The sequence below is a fragment of the Salmo salar genome, chromosome 08 (genome assembly GCF_965601325.2).
Source record: "Salmo salar chromosome 08, fSalSal1, whole genome shotgun sequence".
Taxonomy (NCBI): Eukaryota; Metazoa; Chordata; class Actinopteri; order Salmoniformes; family Salmonidae; genus Salmo; species Salmo salar.
The window spans coordinates 6,902,758-6,919,300 of NC_138298.1; the positions used below are offsets into that span (position 1 = coordinate 6,902,758).

A 16,543-nucleotide genomic window follows, 5' to 3' on the forward strand; every position below is an offset into this window, starting at 1 on the left:
ATAAAAAACGCCTTACCTTTGATGATCTTCTTCTGTTGGCACTCCAAAAGGTCCCAGTTACATCACAAATGGTCCTTTTGTTCGAGAATGTCCTTCTTTATATCCATAAAAACTCTTTAGCTGGCGCGTTTCAGTCAATAACCCACCCAGTTTCCCTCCATCAAAATGCATACAAAATGAATCCCAAACGTTACTAATAAACTTTTACAAACAAGTCAAATAACGTTTATAATCAAATCTTAGGTATCCTAATACGCAAATAAAAGATTAAATTTAAGAAGGAGAATCGTTATTGTCTTTACCGGAGAAAAATACCAAAGAACGCGCTCTCTTCCACGTGCTTGGAAACACTACAATTTCTGGGTCATTTTTCCAAAAACCAGCCTGAAACTCTTTCTAAAGACTGTTGACATCTAGTGGGAGCCCTAGGAACTGCAATCTGGGAGGACTTGACCTTATAATTAAAGTACTATCCATTGAAAATAGTGATAAGTTGAATTTTTGTTTTTTGGGGGGGGTTGTTGGTTTCGCCTGCCATATCAGTTCTGTTATACTCACAGACATAATTTTAACAGTTTTAGAAACTTTAGAGTGTTTTCTATCTAAATGTTCCAATTATATGCATATCCTAGCTTCTGGGCCTGAGTAACAGGCAGTTTACTTCGGGCACGCTTTTCATCCGGACGTCCTGCTGAAAGGTGAATTCCTCTCCCAGTGTCTGTTGGAAAGCAAACTGAACCAGGTTTTCCTCTAGGATTTTGCCTGTGCTTAGCTTTATTCATTTTAATTTTATCCTAAAAAAAACTCCCTAGTCCTTGCCGACGACAAGCTTACTCATAACATTATGCAGCCACCACCATTCTTGAAAATATGAAGAGTGGTACTCAGTGATGTTTGCCCCAAACATAACACTTTATTCAAGACATAATTTCTTTGCCACATTTTTTTCAGTTTTACTAGTTGTGCCATATTGCAAACAGGATGCATGTTTTGGAATATTTTATTCTATACAGGCTTCCTTCTTTTCACTCTGTTAATTAGGTTAGTATTGTGGACTAACTACAATGTTGTTGATCCATCCTCTGTTTTCTCCAATCACAGCCATTCAACTCTAACTGTTTAAAGTCATCCTTGGCCTCATGGTGAAATCCCTGAGTGGTTTCCTTCCTCTCTGGCAACTGAGTTAGGAAGGACGCCTGTATCTTTGTAGTGACTGGGTGTATTGATACACCATCCAAACTGTAATTAATAACTTCACCATGCTCAAAGGGATATGTTCAATGTACAGTATTTTTTATATTTTTAACCCATCTACCAATAGGTGCCCTTGTTTGTGTGACATTGGAAAACATCCCTGGTCTTTGTGGTTGAATCTGTGTTAGAAATTCACTGAGGGACCTTACAGATAATTGTATGTGTGCGGTACAGAAACGAGGCAGTCATTCAGAAATCACATTAAACACTATTATGGCAGACAGAGTAAGTCCATGCAACTTATGCGACTTTTTAGCAAATGCTTACTCCTGAACTTGTTTTGACTTGCAATAACAAAGGGGTTGAATACTTATTGACTCATGCGCAGACCAGCTGGCTGGTGTATTTACGGACATATTCAATTTCTCCCTATCCCAGTCTGCTATCTCCACATGCTTTTAGATGGCCACCATTGTTCCTGTACCCAAGAAGGCAAAAATAACTGAACTAAATGACTATCGCCCTATAGCACACGTCTGTCATCATGAAGTGCTATGAGAGGCTAGTCAAGGATCATATCACCTCCACCTTACCTGCCACCCCACTTCAATTTGCATACCGACCCAATAAATCCACAGACGATGCAATCGCCATCACACTGCACAATCCCATCTGGACAAGAGGAATACCTACAGTGGGGGAAAAAAGTATTTGATCCCCTGCTGATTTTGTATGTTTGCCAACTTACAAAGAAATGATCAGTCTATAATTTGTATGGTAGGTTTATATGAACAGTGTGAGACAGAATAACAACAAAAAAATCCAGAAAAACGCATGTCAAAAATGTTATTAAATGATTTCCATTTTAATGAGGGAAATAAGTATTTGACCCCTCTGCAAAACATGACTTAGTACTTGGTGGCAAAACCCTTGTTGGCAATCACAGAGGTCAGACGTTTCTTGTAGTTGGCCACCAGGTTTGCACACATCTCAGGAGGGATTTTGTCCCACTCCTCTTTGCAGATCTTCTCCAAGTCATTAAGGTTTCGAGGCTGACGTTTGGCAACTCGAACCTTCAGCTCCCTCCACAGATGTTCTATGGGATTAAGGTCTGGAGACTGGCTAGGCCACTCCAGGTCCTTAATGTGCTTCTTCTTGAGCCACTCCATTGTTGCCTTGGCCGTGTGTTTTGGGTCATTGTCATGCTGGAATACCCATCCACGACACATTTTCAATGCCCTGGCTGAGGGAAGGAGGTTCTCACCCAAGATTTGACAGTACATGGCCCCATCAAATGATGCGGTGACATTGTCCTGTCCCCTTAGCAGAAAAACACACCCAAAGCATAATGTTTATAACATTTTTGACATGCGTTTTTCTGGATATTTTTGTTGTTATTCTGTCTCTCACTGTTCAAATAAACCTACCATTAAAATTATAGACTGATCCTTTCGTTATCAGTGGGCAAACGTACAAAATCAGCAGGGGATCAAATACTTTTTTCCCCCACTGTATGTAAGAATGCTGTTCATTGACTACAGCTCAGCATTCAACACCATAGTACCCTCCAAGCTCATCATTACGCTTGAGGCCCTGGGTCTCGACCCCGCCCTGTGCAACTGGGTCCGGGACTTTCTGACGGGCTTCCCCCAGGTGGTGAAGGTAGGAAACAACATCTTCACTTCGCTGATCCTTAACACGGGTCCCACAATGGTGCCTTCTCAGCCCCCTCCTGTACTCCCTGTTCACCCATGACTGCGTGGCCATGGACGAATCCAACTCAATCATCAAGTTCGCAGACGACACAACATTAGTGGGCTTGATTACCAACAATGACGAGACAGCCTGCAGGGAGGAGGTGAGGGCCCTTGGAGTGTGGTGTCAGGAAAACAACCTCTCACTCAACATCAACAAAACAAAGAAGATGATCATGAACTCAAGGAAACAGCAGAGGGAGCTAATTTGGCTTGTCACCTAAAACCCTCACAAACTGTTACAGATGCACAATTGAGAGCATCCTGTCGGGCTGTATTACCACCTGGTACAGCAACTGCACCGCCCACAACCGCAAGGCTCTCCAGAGGGTGGAGCAGTCTGCACAACGCATCACCGGGGGCAAACTACCTGCCCTCCAGGACACCTACAGCACTCGATGTCACAAGAAGGCCAAAAAGATCATCAAGGACAACAACCACCCAACCCTGTTCACCCCGCTACCATCCAGAAGGTGAGGTCAGTACAGGTGCATCAAAGCTAGGACGAGAGACTGAAAAACAGCTTATATCTCAAGGCCATCAGACTGTTAAACAGTCATCACTAACACAGAAAGGCTGCTGCCTACATACAGACCCAAAGTCATTGGGCACTTTAATAAATTGATCACTTGCCACTTTAATAATGTTTACATATCTTACATTACTCATCTCATATGTATATACTGTGTTTTATACCATCTATTGCATCTTGCCTCTGCCACTCAGTCATCGCTCATCTTCGGAACTAGGAGCACAAGCATTTCGCTACACTCGCATTAACATCTGCTAACCATGTGTATGTGACCAATAAAATGTGATTTGATCTTTCAGCTTTGAATTTTTTATTCATTTGTAAAAATGTCTAAAAACATAATTCCACTTTGACATTATGGGGTATTGTATGTAGGCCAGTGACACAAAATGTCAATTTCAGCAACAACAAAAAAATCAGACTGCAACAACAAAATGTGGGAAAAAATCAAGGGGTGTGAATTATTTCTGAAGTTACTGTATATCCAACAATGCCTGGGCCTTGCAATTCAACGCCCTTAGTTGTTGTAGAAATTGACCCGCTGCTGCTGTTTACTTTTTGCATCTACGTCATCTTGCTGAGTGTTCCTTTAATGCAGGATCTAAACGTCAGAAGCTATCAAGTGGAATGGTTACTTTCTATGTTAAAGAGTGGAAATTGTTTTTTTGCAGGTGTATCCTGAGATATCTCCTCTCAGAGAAACTCTTCCCGCAGTGATTACAGGCGAATGGCTTCTCTCCTGTGTGGACCCTCTCGTGCCTCTTCAGGTCACCAGCCTGGGCGAAGCGCATATGACACTGGGTACAGCTGAAGGGTTTCACCCCTGTGTGGACCCTCTGGTGCCTCTTCAAAGTTCCAGCCTGGGCAAAGCGCATGTGACACTGGGTACAGCTGAAGGGTTTCTCCCCTGTGTGGACCCTCTGGTGGATTGCCACGTTCTGGGGGCAGCTGAAGCCTTTGTTACAGAACATGCAGAGGAACCGTTTCTCTTTACTATTGCCTGATGTGGCTCCCGCTCCCTGAGTCTGGGCTCTAGCCCTGTCGTTTGAGTTCAATACCTGATCGAAAAGGACGCGGCCATGTGAGTCGGAAGGCGCCGTCGACGTGGACACTGGGTCACGATCCCTGAAAGCGTGTAAAGGGGAGTGGGTCACAACATTTAGATTTGTCGCTAAGCTTTCACTGTAGTCTAAGAAGTCACTGGTGTTGCCCTGCGAGTGTCCTTCTCCTAAGTGAGTCTTGTCGGCATTCCATGTCAGAGGAGTGTCGTCCTCCACTTTCACAGTCACCTCATCTACAACTAGACACTCTCCTTTCTTATCTAGGGACCTTTCAGAGTATACACTACTATTGTACCGGTTCCAATCCTCTCTAGACAGATCAGTCTGTGTCTCTAAACCCAAGGATATATTGCCAGGGTCCATCTCTGTAGAGTAAGAACAAGATGGATCATCACCTCCAGTGTCTAACGCGTCACTATCACCACGGGAATGAACCATCCTCTGGCTATGGTGAAATACTGGTAAATACTCTGAGCCGGGAGCAGGAGGACAGCCCAGTGGCTCCACCACCAGTCTCTCTGGGTCTGATCTGTGGTCAGATCTTGTATGTAAGAGCCTGTGTGTTACAGTTAAAGTCTCTGTGTCGGTCTCTGACTTGAGGACGTCGTTCGGCGTTCCACTGACCTCCGTGATGCTTCTTTGGGTCCTGGGCTGGGGCGCGGCGGCGAGGTCCTCCATGGCTTCAGGGGGCGCTCCAGCCGCTCCAGTCTGGATGTCTCTGCAGTGACGTGGGTCCTCCTCTCCTTCAGACCTCCCCTGCTTGACCCCAGGACCTACTGCCTCTGCATCTGCAGCCTGACACAAGAAGAGGGGAGGTTATTAACGGTACATTAGTAGAATTGGATAACAATGTCATAGGGAAGTCTCACAAGCTCCCCTATGGCAGATAAATAAGGATGATCATGTAAGCAAGTGAATAGCCAAGGGGAGCCTTTCTGAAGTAAACTGGCCACATTTGATTTACAAAATAAAACTTGTTTTTTTTATGCAGCACTATTCCACTAACCTCTATCACAATAACGTGCTGGGTTGAGGTTCCACTCCCCTCATCAACAGTGATTGGTTGGTCATCTCTCCATGTATTGTGTCCTGCTGGCTTCACAAAGCTCCTGTGGCCTCCAGTGAGATGTCCTTCACCTGAGAGAGTGATTGGGGGAAAAGAGGTGGTTAGGTTAACTACTGTCAATGGTATTTTGTACAATATAGACACTGTCTAGAATTGACAAGGATGTCAACTTCTTGATATACCATTTATTGATTCATTTATTATGTTCCATGCATCACATTGTTTTCTATGAGTAAATAACAGGAATTGCGTTAAATAACGAATCTGGTTTGAATATGATATTGTGTCTTTGTGCAAGATCGCTAAGTAATCAGGTGAATTATTGCATACTATCCAAAAATTGACCAAGACACAATTCTGGTTAACCATATATGTGGTTAACACATCAAAAATCATGCGCAGAGGAGAACAGGGCAACAGGCCCCGCAGCCTCTGCCTTCTAGTCCAGGCGATAATGTGCCAAGTTTTAGGTGACAACTTAACTTTTTCATAAAAGCATGAAACTTGGTACACTTGTACAATTTGGTTCCCTTTACATTTTCTGATATGGTGGCATAACAAAAACGCCTCTTGGTGGCCATTGTCCATTCCGCCATAACCTAATAATGTATTTTGCATTATCTTCTGAATCAAACATTAGCACAGAAAAGGTGATGTCTACACCTATGTTTTGATGGTCAAGGATGACAATGACGCCATGCACTAGAGGTCCACCGATTAATCGGAATGGCCGATTAATTAGGGCCGATTTCAAGTTCTCATAATTGGTCATCGGCATTTTTGGACACGGATCATGGCCGATTACATTGCACTCCACGAGGAGACTGCGTGGCAGGCTGACTACCTGTTATGCGAGTGCAGCAAGGAGCCAAGGTAAGGTGCTAGCTAGCATTAAACTTATCTTATAAAAACCAATCAATCTTAACAATCACTAGTTAACCACACATGGTTGATGATATTACTAGTTTATCTAGCTTGTCCTGTGTTGCATATAATCGATGCGGTGCCTGTTAATTTATCACTGAATCACAGCCTACTTTGCCAAACGGGTGATTTAACAAGCGCATTTGCGAAAAACGCACCAATGTGTACCTAACCATAAACATCAACGCCTTTCTTAAAATCAATACACAAGTATATATTTTTAAACCTGCATATTTAGTTAATATTGCCTGCTAACATGAATTTCTTTTAACTAGGGAAATTGTGTCACTTATCTTGCGTTCTGTGCAACAGAGTCAGGGTATATGCAGCAGTTTGGGCCGCCTGGCTCATTGCGAACTGTGTGAAGACTATTTCTTCCTAACAAAGACAGCCAACTTCGCCAAACGGGGGATGATTTAACAAAAAGCGCATTTGTGAAAAAAGCACAATCGTTGCACGAATGTACCTAACCATAAACATCAATGCCGTTCTTAAAATCAATACACAGAAGTATATATATTTTTTAAAGCTGCATATTTAGTTAAAAGAAATTCAGGTTAGTAGGCAATATTAAACTGGGGAAATTGTGTCACTTCTCTTGCGTTCATTGCACGCAGAGTCAGGGTATATGCAACAGTTGGGGCCGCCTGGCTCGTTGCAAACTAATTTGCCAGAAATTTACATAATTATGACATAACATTGAAGGTTGTGCAATGTAACAGCAATATTTAGACTTATGGATGCCACCCATTAGATAAAATATGGAACGGTTCTGTATTTCACTGAAAGAATAAACGTTTTGTTTTCGAAATGATAGTTTCCGGATTCGACCATATTAATGACCTAAGGCTCGTATTTCTGTGTGTTATTATATTATAATTAAGTATATGATTTGATTGAGCAGTCTGACTGAGCGGTGGTAGGCAGCAGCAGGCTCGTAAGCATTCATTCAAACAGCACTTTACTGCATTTGCCAGCAGCTCTTCGCAATGCTTCAAGAATTGCGCTGTTTATGGCTTCACGCCTATCAACTCCTGAGATTAGGCTGGCAATACTAAAGTACCTATTAGAACATCCAATTGTCAAAGGTATATGAAATACAAATGGTATAGAGAGAAATATATTGCACTTTTACTTCCTTCTTTAACACTTTGTTTTTGCATTATTTAAACCAAATTGAACATGTTTCATTATTTATTTGAGACTAAATTGATTTTATTTATGTATTATATTAAGTTAAAATAAAAGTGTTCATTGTTCATTCTGTATTGTTGTAATTGTCATTATTACAAATATATATAACAAATCGGCCGATTAATCGGTATCGGCTTTTCTCGGTCAGCCAATAATCGGTATCGGCGTTGAAAAATCATAATCGGTCGACCTCTACCATGCACATCATCAAAAATGCCCCCTGGCTGCTGTGAAGGACATTTTCCATTCCGCCATAACCAAATAATGTATTTTCCATGTCAACCCCTATGTTTAGATGGTCAAGGATTACAATGGTGCCATGTACAACATCATAAAGATGTTCGATTATTATATAAATGGTGGACTGTGTAAACCCTGTAACTTTGTGAAAATTCATGGGACACAAGGGCCTTTGATTTGTCTGGACCCAGGAACCTGGTGATTTCATGGGCACGTATGGGTCAACTACCACTCCTCAAATTATATTTCAGAAGAGAACATTTCCATTTTGGAGCACTTTATGATCACACTCCCAGTCAAGATATAATCAAATCAAGCTCATTTTGAGATGGTCATTTAGAAAGGAACATGAAATCAGAAAATCCTCCCACAACGATAATGATCATTTAAAAAAAGTCTTATTATTATTAGACTTATTTTCACGACACCCAAAGTCAACAGGATAAAAACCAATAAAATCCTATATTAAATAAAGTATATAAAAGCACACTAAACATCATGACAGACTAACCAGGGGGAACACTAAACATGATGACAGACTAACCAGGGGGAACACTAAACATGATGACAGACTAACCAGGGGGAACACTAAACACGACAGACAGACTAACCAGGGAGAACACTAAACATGATGACAGACTAACCAGGGAGAACACTAAACATGATGACAGACTAACCAGGGGGAACACTAAACATGATGACAGACTAACCAGGGGGAACACTAAACATGATGACAGACTAACCAGGGGGAACACTAAACATGATGACAGACTAACCAGGGGGAACACTAAACACGACAGACAGACTAACCAGGGAGAGAACACTAAACATGATGACAGACTAACCAGGGGGAACACTAAACATGATGACAGACTAACCAGGGGGAACACTAAACATGATGACAGACTAACCAGGGGGAACACTAAACATGATGACAGACTAACCAGGGAGAACACTAAACATCATGACAGACTAACCAGGGGGAACACTAAACATGATGACAGACTAACCAGGGAGAACACTAAACATGATGACAGACTAACCAGGGGGAACACTAAACATGATGACAGACTAACCAGGGGGAACACTAAACATGATGACAGACTAACCAGGGAGAACACTAAACATCATGACAGACTAACCAGGGGGAACACTAAACATGATGACAGACTAACCAGGGAGAACACTAAACATGATGACAGACTAACCAGGGGGAACACTAAACATGATGACAGACTAACCAGGGAGAACACTAAACATCATGACAGACTAACCATGGAGAACACTAAACATGATGACAGACTAACCAGGGGGAACACTAAACATGATGACAGACTAACCAGGGGGAACACTAAACATCATGACAGACTAACCAGGGAGAACACTAAACATCATGACAGACTAACCAGGGAGAGAACACTAAACATCATGACAGACTAACCAGGGAGAACACTAAACATGATGACAGACTAACCAGGGGGAACACTAAACATCATGACAGACTAACCAGGGAGAGAACACTAAACATCATGACAGACTAACCAGGGAGAGAACACTAAACATCATGACAGACTAACCAGGGGGAACACTAAACATGATGACAGACTAACCAGGGAGAACACTAAACATGATGACAGACTAACCAGGGAGAACACTAAACATCATGACAGACTAACCAGGGAGAACACTAAACATCATGACAGACTAACCAGGGGGAACACTAAACATGATGACAGACTAACCATGGAGAACACTAAACATGATGACAGACTAACCAGGGGGAACACTAAACATCATGACAGACTAACCAGGGAGAGAACACTAAACATCATGACAGACTAACCAGGGAGAGAACACTAAACATCATGACAGACTAACCAGGGGGAACACTAAACATGATGACAGACTAACCAGGGAGAGAACACTAAACATGATGACAGACTAACCAGGGAGAACACTAAACATGATGACAGACTAACCAGGGGGAACACTAAACATGGTGACAGACTAACCAGGGGGAACACTAAACATGGTGACAGACTAACCAGGGAGAACACTAAACATCGTGACAGACTAACCAGGGGGAACACTAAACATGATGACAGACTAACCAGGGAGAACACTAAACATCATGACAGACTAACCAGGGAGAGAACACTAAACATCATGACAGACTAACCAGGGAGAGAACACTAAACATCATGACAGACTAACCAGGGGGAACACTAAACATGATGACAGACTAACCAGGGAGAACACTAAACATGATGACAGACTAACCAGGGAGAACACTAAACATCATGACAGACTAACCAGGGGGAACACTAAACATGATGACAGACTAACCATGGAGAACACTAAACATGATGACAGACTGACCATGGAGAACACTAAACATGATGACAGACTGACCATGGAGAACACTAAACATGATGACAGACTGACCATGGGGAACACTAAACATGATGACAGACTGACCATGGAGAACACTAAACATGATGACAGACTAACCAGGGAGAGAACACTAAACATCATGACAGACTAACCAGGGAGAGAACACTAAACATCATGACAGACTAACCAGGGGGAACACTAAACATGGTGACAGACTAACCAGGGAGAACACTAAACATGATGACAGACTAACCAGGGAGAACACTAAACATGATGACAGACTAACCAGGGAGAACACTAAACATGATGACAGACTAACCAGGGGGAACACTAAACATGATGACAGACTAACCAGGGGGAACACTAAACATCATGGCTGACTAACCAGGGAGAGAACACTAAACATCATGACAGACTAACCAGGGAGAACACTAAACATCATGACAGACTAACCAGGGAGAGAACACTAAACATGATGACAGACTAACCAGGGAGAGAACACTAAACATGATGACAGACTAACCAGGGGGAACACTAAACATGGTGACAGACTAACCAGGGGGAACACTAAACATGGTGACAGACTAACCAGGGGGAACACTAAACATGGTGACAGACTAACCAGGGAGAACACTAAACATCATGACAGACTAACCAGGGGGAACACTAAACATGATGACAGACTAACCAGGGAGAACACTAAACATGATGACAGACTAACCAGGGAGAACACTAAACATCATGACAGACTAACCAGGGAGAGAACACTAAACATCATGACAGACTAACCAGGGGGAACACTAAACATGATGACAGACTAACCAGGGAGAACACTAAACATGATGACAGACTAACCAGGGAGAACACTAAACATGATGACAGACTAACCAGGGAGAACACTAAACATCATGACAGACTAACCAGGGGGAACACTAAACATGATGACAGACTAACCAGGGAGAACACTAAACATGATGACAGACTAACCATGGAGAACACTAAACATGATGACAGACTAACCAGGGGGAACACTAAACATCATGACAGACTAACCAGGGAGAGAACACTAAACATCATGACAGACTAACCAGAGGGAACACTAAACATGATGACAGACTAACCAGGGAGAGAACACTAAACATGATGACAGACTAACCAGGGAGAGAACACTAAACATGATGACAGACTAACCAGGGAGAACACTAAACATGATGACAGACTAACCATGGAGAACACTAAACATGATGACAGACTAACCAGGGAGAACACTAAACATGATGACAGACTAACCAGGGAGAGAACACTAAACATCATGACAGACTAACCAGGGAGAGAACACTAAACATCATGACAGACTAACCAGAGGGAACACTAAACATGATGACAGACTAACCAGGGAGAGAACACTAAACATGATGACAGACTAACCAGGGAGAACACTAAACATGATGACAGACAGACTAACCAGGGACGTGAACTAGACAGACAGATAAAAGCGGAAGACAACAGAGAATCCAGGTAAGCCTGTGTGAAGAAGTGTGTTCGTGTGGACCTGAATATGTGTATGGATCGTGAGGTTGACATGGAGAGGGAGCTCCTGCTAAAAGCCAGGTCTCCCATGGAGCGGAGCCTGGTGCGAGGGAAGTTGAGGAGGCCGGTGTCAGAGGAGTGCAGTGAACAGGTGGGAGTGAAGGGGTGCAGGAGGTCAGTAAGGTATGTGGGCGCCAGTTCATTGAGGGTTTTGTAGGTGAGCCTGAGCAATTTGAAGATGATCCTGTATTGAACTGGGAGCCAGTGGAGTTTGATGAGGGTGGGGTGATGGGGTCTCAAGGGCTGGTGTGTGTGAGGACTCGTGCAGCTGCATTTTTTACATGTTGAAGTCTGTCCAGTGTTTTGGTGGGGAGTCCGTAGTGAATGGCGCTGCAGTAGTCCAGGCATGATAAAACAAAAGTGTGAATGAGGGTTTCAGCAGTGGGATCAGTGAGAGAGGGTCTGAGTCGTAAGATGCTTTTCAGATGGAAGAAGGCTGACTTGGTGATGTTCAATTTACCACTAGGGCACTTGGAAAGTTCTGGAGTATATTTTCGTTCCAACCTCCATTGTTACCATTGTATCCTTAGTCCTCAGAAAGTACATCCTCCTTCATATTGTTGTTGTTCCAGCTAACAATGTTCTCGATAACTCTTGTTTTTTGTTGTCAAATCACATTGTGCAGGAAGGGACGCAGCCACCACCGGTGCAGAAATGCACACAGTGCTGCCAGCTGTATCACTGTCCTCTGTGGGTCTCTACAATCCCTACGGCCACCGACTGAAGCAAACTAAACATGCATTTAAATGCTCACCTTGGTAGAGCAATTCAATATAAAAGTTGGTCAATAATATTTGTCACTAGTGTTTAATCATTTTGATCTGGAGTTAATGTATTCTGCATTTTGTGTTTGTTCCCACAGGATGTTGCATCTACAGGTGCAACCTTGGTTTCAGGCTCACTTCCATTGTTTTTGCAAATCTTTGTTTTTGAATAAGAATCAGTTCCTCCATCTACCCACCGGGGGAGAGGCTGGGACACCACCCACCGGGGGAGAGGCTGGGACACCACCCACCGGGGGAGAGGCTGGGACACCACCCACCGGGGGAGAGGCTGGGACACCACCCACCGGGGGAGAGGCTGGGACACCACACACCGGGGGAGAGGCTGGGACACCACACACCGGGGGAGAGGCTGGGACACCACCCACCGGGGGAGAAGCTCGGACATCACATAATCTCCCGGTGGGTATGTGTCATATAAAAACTGGCAAACGGTAGTACGCCCCAAATGTAACATGAAAGAAAACAGGAAAAAGCTGTCCAAGCATGTATTAAGTAAGCACTCAGGTGTTCACCATGGGGATGTCACCTCAACTTCAAACCTGCCAAGCCAGTTCCTGGATCCTGCGAAGGCAAATTGAGTATTTGCTGTTGTCAAAACAATGCACGGTTCAAGTGTGCCTTTTCACAAACAGAGAAAGGATGAAGCGTACTGCGAGTCACCTCAATGCCAGTCTAACCATGAACTAGTACAACGATCAGGTGTTATTTTCTTTCAAATAGTTAGTGGAATATTGTACATCTACAGAGGAAAGTGAAAACATGAGGGAAGATGTTTTGTCGGAGATGGTAGAAAATAAATGGTTTGGAGACAAGATGTCTGAGTGCCTGAAGCTCCAATGTCTGGCTATGGCTGTCGGTCCCTTTCTCTGTTTCGAGTCCACAGTCCGTGTGCCTAAATTCAAACATTATGTTTCTGTCTTTGAACCAACCACTTCTTATTATGAGTGTGGTTTCAGAGTACAAACATTGGCTACAGTATTCTACAGTATACCACAATATTTTATAGTAAGTAATACACATGATCGAGGGATACTACTGTGTGTATTCTAAAGTTTACTACAGAAGTCTATACTAAGTACTGTACAGTAAACTGTAGTATTTTTTCATGTGGGCAGACATCTGTCTCCATGTTTACCTTCACTTCAAGGCCCTTTGTGACAACATATGCAACTTCTCTTGTGCTTCATGTGGACACTATCCTCCTATTGTGATTATGGATCTACACAAGAAAGGAGCATAGCTGGTAAGTCATTAAGATATGAAATAACTTCAAATTGTCTGTTGAATTCAGTGCACCAGATTGTCACATTTAAGTTTGAAATCTCTATTTCCTGTTTTGAGTATGTGTGTGTGTGTGTGTGTCTCGTTCACTCTCTCCCTTTCTGTCAGGTGGTAGGCTTTGGAGAGGAGAACAACCAGGCAGAGCAGCTGTGGCCCCAACCCCAGCCCTGCAGAGGGGGGAAGAGGAGCAAGGCCTCTAAGACCTCCACTTTATCCTAAAGAGAAGTGTCCAAGCTGACCTTCCTGCCCGCCTCGCCCATGCTGGCCAACACAACGCTCATCGACGACATCCACGCGTTCACCTCCTCCCTCACCCTCTACCCCACCACAAAATCCTCAAGTAGACTGGTTCTGCATAGCAGGAGGCGACTGAAGGAGCAAGGTAGGCCATTTTTGCTCAGGACGACTAGCCAGCCAGGCCGGAACGCAGTGCAGCGGTGTCTTCAGAAGCGAAACTCATCTCTGCCCTGTCTCCTTTCTCCACGGCTCATCGTTTGAGAGCTCTTTAGTTTGTCCTTTTGTTCTCAACGTCCCTGACTAATTGAATAGCAGGAATCATCTTTGCTGTGAATGGTAGTAGTAATGACTCACGGTTTGGCAGGCAGGAGGGCGGACAGAGAGAGGGAAGAAAAGAGAAGAGGGATTCTAACATCTCTGTCATGTATCATATCTTCATTATTTTTGTTGAAGGCTTGAGTGTATTTTAACAAATGGACATTAGGGTTAACCTATACATGTTCGTACTGTAAGATTTTGTGGATAGAAAAGTGTGGCATGTTTGTCATAGCATTAAGATAAGGAGCCTGATACATTGTCAGTATGTGACAGTTTTCTGACTTGTTTTTTAGGTAATGTTGTAACTTTGATTGTGTTTTAGAGAGGCTGAAGGGAAAACCTCACTGTTACTATAGGCTTAACATTTCAGCCCTACCGCTGCCTTTAAAACCACCAGACTGGCATGTTTATAGCTATAACCTGTTGTCATCTTTAAATGTAAATATTTACTTATGTAGAAACTGGTTTCAGACTTTTTCTCATATGAACACAATTTTCAACACTGCAAGATAAATAACATTGCTAAAATTGTTATGTCATATACCACTGTTCTTAATTACCTACATGATTAATAATTGAACGTCTATCTCCATTTATCTAGAATTCAGATACGTTTCCACTGAGTTAATTTTAAAGTGTTGCTATTCTATAACATGTTTTTGTCATTATTTTCAGTACCTCTAAAACGGATTATTTTGGACATACATATCATTGTAATTTTCTATTCATCCATTTTCGAAAATGTATTGCATAAATATACGTGTTTGTGATCAAACGCGATGGTGTGCAATTACTCGTGTTTTTTTTAATGAATGTGTTTTCTACTTCTATAGTCATAAAATACGAATTCGAGGGGGGGGGGGGGAAGAATCAACCTTAATCCCTACAAGTAGATGGCGATAGTATTGATTTTGTTGACAGGCTAGTTTTAGACACAGGTTACACTGCAGGGCTGAAGCTGGATAGTATTGAAATGTTCAGGGCCACAAATTGTACAAGTGTTGCAAATGATATGCTTTAAGAAAAAGTTAACAATTTTCATATCGCCTGGACTATTCTGCTAAATGTACCTCTTTCCATTCCTCTGTACCGGTCGAGGATCTTGACACTTCTGGGACTGGAGGGGACGCGCTCTCGCATTGTCCTCTCTGCGCGCTCCCGTGACACCTTTAGTTCCAATAGCTGTAGTTTCCTCCGCAATGCCCTGTTTTCTTTCTGGCTTTGAGTTATTTCCAAACGAAGCACTGCATAGTCGTCGTCTACGAGTTTACAGATCTCTACCACGGCTGCGTTAGCTAGCACCTCCATGATGGAGGCTATCTGAGTGTGAAAAACCATACCGTTGGCCATTGTTAGTTAACCCTTAGCAGCTAGCTAGCGTTACCTAGATAACATCTATCAAGTCCTGTAACCAATTCCTGTCTCCAACGCGAATTAAAGACTACACGGGTTAAGTATGTGATGCTGTGCAGTTAAACGAGTCATATTTAGAGTTCCATAGAGTCAAAAAAAAGTATAAATAACTGTAACGTGGAATTTTTCTTGGTCACTGTTTACTTCCGTTTACACTGAGGTGAAAGGATGTTGTAACGTTAGCTCAAGCCGGGTGTGGCTAAATGAAACGCGTATGCGCGCTTTTCCCCTCACAGATACTTTATATAGAACAACAAAGATATACGATTTAAAAATCAATCTCTTTTTTTTTCGTAACTGGTTTGAGAATAAAATTATTTGGGTTGGTCAGTTACTGAATGAGGATGGATATCTACTCTCATATGGGGAATTTCTTGATAAGTTTAAAATTCCAAAACCCCGAAAGAATATGCAATTGTTTTTGATGTGATTCCAAGGGGGGTTGTATATCTTTTAAATTCCTCTGTGGTTGATGTAAGTAACATAGATTTACATGAAAATATATTTGTTGGCAATATTAACATCAAAGATAAATGTAGTAATAAACAGATTAGGGATAT

General features: G+C 42.7%; 1 protein-coding gene across 1 annotated transcript in view; it reads right to left on the reverse strand.

Annotated features, from left to right (window-relative positions):
• LOC106609871 (uncharacterized) overlaps positions 1-16,148 on the reverse strand; it is a 34,762-nt gene extending 18,614 nt beyond the window's left edge. The window contains exons 1-3 of the mRNA XM_014208892.3: positions 15,641-16,148; positions 5,548-5,678; positions 5,166-5,336 (exon numbers count right to left, since the gene is read on the reverse strand). Of these exons, the coding sequence (XP_014064367.2) occupies positions 5,166-5,336; positions 5,548-5,678; positions 15,641-15,920 (582 nt within the window). The 5' untranslated portion in view covers positions 15,921-16,148. The remainder of the gene's footprint in view (positions 1-5,165; positions 5,337-5,547; positions 5,679-15,640) is intronic.
• Between the last annotated feature and the right edge of the window lie 395 nt (positions 16,149-16,543).